This window comes from Tachysurus vachellii, chromosome 22, assembly GCF_030014155.1.
Source record: "Tachysurus vachellii isolate PV-2020 chromosome 22, HZAU_Pvac_v1, whole genome shotgun sequence".
In the NCBI taxonomy this organism is placed as follows: Eukaryota; Metazoa; Chordata; class Actinopteri; order Siluriformes; family Bagridae; genus Tachysurus; species Tachysurus vachellii.
Genome location: NC_083481.1, coordinates 18,004,524 through 18,007,023, shown reverse-complemented (window position 1 = coordinate 18,007,023; position 2,500 = coordinate 18,004,524). Strand labels below are relative to the sequence as shown.

At 38.5% G+C, this 2,500-nt stretch overlaps 1 protein-coding gene across 1 annotated transcript in view; it reads left to right on the top strand.

The window, feature by feature from the left end:
• Window positions 1-432: 432 nt before the first annotated feature.
• The window catches only part of cacna1da (calcium channel, voltage-dependent, L type, alpha 1D subunit, a), a 79,926-nt gene continuing 77,858 nt past the window's right edge, over window positions 433-2,500 (top strand). Inside the window, exon 1 of the mRNA XM_060857807.1 lies at window positions 433-537. Within this exon, the coding sequence (XP_060713790.1) occupies window positions 475-537 (63 nt within the window). The 5' untranslated portion in view covers window positions 433-474. The remainder of the gene's footprint in view (window positions 538-2,500) is intronic.

Below are 2,500 nucleotides of genomic sequence, written 5' to 3'. Positions count from 1 at the left end.
TATAGTATTTATACTGTATATTTTGTGCAGAATTTACATCATGAGCTAGAACAAAACAGAAGCATGCTGTGTTTCCATGCAGAAATTATCAGGAGAATCAGTACATTCCTTAAAGATTCAGTACTTTAGTTTGATCTATTAAAAAAATCAGTGACTGCACTTCAGTGTTGATGAGAAGATGACAACTCAGATCCTATGGAATGTGCTGAAATTGATTTGTCTGCTAAAACTAAACTGCCACATGTCTGTTGCTAAGTGGTTTACAGACTCCAGCTTTAAGCGTTCACTAAATGAATTTGCGTTATTAGATCAGACTGTTAAAGGCTTCTCTGAGTAATATGCTGTTTTGTGTAATATTGTGTTTCCTCTGGTGAGATGTTTGGCTTCTGGCTTTAAACAGATATTATCTTCCTTAACCGTAGCGCCTGCAGGCCATTTGATGTCTTTATATTAATTGCTATTTTTGCCAACTGCATGGCCTTAGCTGTCTACATCCCGTTTCCTGAAGACGACTCGAACTCCACCAATCACGACCTGGTGAGTAAACAACCATCATCACCTTTCTGAACGTCTGATCTCTCTAACCTCAGAGACGGGTTACGTCATATAGGGCATTGCTTCTGACTTATTGGTTGATTTAAATTTGGTTAATTTATTTCAACTGCGGTTTTTTGTCTGAGGGATTGTGAAGGACACAAAATGAGTCTGGACGAACTCTGTACAGTGAGAGAGTTGCTCTGGAGTTTAAAGCAGCAGTTTGTGATGTTGAAGCAGCAGTTTGTAATGTTAAAGCTGCGGTTTGTAATGTTAAATCAGTTTGTAATGTTAAAGCAGCGGTTTCTAATGTTAAAGCAGCAATTTGTAATGTTAAAGCAGTTTGTAATGTTAAAGCAGCGGTTTGTAATGTTAAAGCAGTCTGTAATGTTAAAGCAGTTTGTAATGTTAAAGCAGTTTGTAATGTTAAAGCAGCGGTTTGTAATGTTAAAGCAGTCTGTAATGTTAAAGCAGTTTGTAATGTTAAAGCAGTTTGTAATGTTAAAGCAGCGGTTTGTAATGTTAAAGCAGCGGTTTGTAATGTTAAAGCAGTTTGTAATGTTAAAGCAGCGGATTGTAATGTTAAAGCAGTTTGTAATGTTAAAGCAGCGGTTTGTAATGTTAAAGCAGCGGTTTGTAATGTTAAAGCAGTTTGTAATGTTAAAGCAGCGGATTGTAATGTTAAAGCAGCGGATTGTAATGTTAAAGCAGTTTGTAATGTTAAAGCAGTTTGTAATGTTAAAGCAGTCTGTAATGTTAAAGCAGCGGATTGTAATGTTAAAGCAGTTTGTAATGTTAAAGCAGCGGTTTGTAATGTTCTGCCTTCTGCCTGTGAATCATAACTGCATACATTTACCTTTTGGGTTTGCTTTTAAGGAATAATCCCTCTATCACTTTCCTACAGCGTGTCTATATTTCACTACGCTGCTGAAAGTATTTCTCACTTCTGTCTTTTTTTTTTTTTTTTTACTTTCATCACTCTATGAAGAGACTCATGAGATTTCCTTTTTAAAGAAAGACACAGGTTGCTGATTTGTCTGTAGAAGAACAGAACACATGCAGCTGTCCTCGTGTTGTCCTTCTGAATAGGGCAGATTTTATCTCTGGAGCTCAGAGACGCTGTTTGGCAAGACGACCAGCATCCAAACTGAAGGCAGGAAGTATCTTGAAGTGTTGTGTTAAATAAGGCAGTTATTGATGCGTTCTGACTTGAAGATGTTCCGTCCTTGTCGCGTCGTAATGGAGTTTGTGTCTAGCGCTCTGAGCCACATCAGCTGTAATGTTGCTCGTGAGAACGTCTGTCCCTTTACAAGCACATCTCTCTCTCTACATGCGCTGAATAGCTGTGATTGTGCGGCTTCGCAGTGCCATATTTAGGGAAGTGGGGTGTGTGTGTGTGTGTGTGTGTGTGTGTGTGTGTGCGCTGGTTAATCAGCAGTGACGTATTGTGTGTCTCTGAATACGAGGCGAGATGAAGCAGCTGTTCAATCTCCCATTCGGACAGAGCTCCGGGAGTGAAAAGCTCTCGAGTCAGTTCACACTTCCAACTCACAGAATAATAAAATAATAAAAAGTTATGTTCTGTACATGTAAAATATACAGATCACAGAACAGTGATGAGACATTTTGGGTCTTAAAGCTACATTTCTAACAGATAGGAAACGAACACTGTGTGATGAGGAGCCACAGACTGTGATGAGATTCAGACTCGTGTCATACAGAAACTTCCTCATATCAACATTACACCTGGATTTTTTATGTGTTAATTATTACTGTAATGTCTCCCGTTACTATAGAAGCGATGACGTATTAGCCTAAATATGTTAATATAAACCTTATAATATCGTTTATCTTGTTGTAGATCCCTGTGTATATAATATATAATATATGAAGTGCTCTTGGTCCTGAGTCTGTGTAATAGTGACAGTGTGGATCAGCGTGTGTGTGTGTGTTGCTCTGTGGGGTG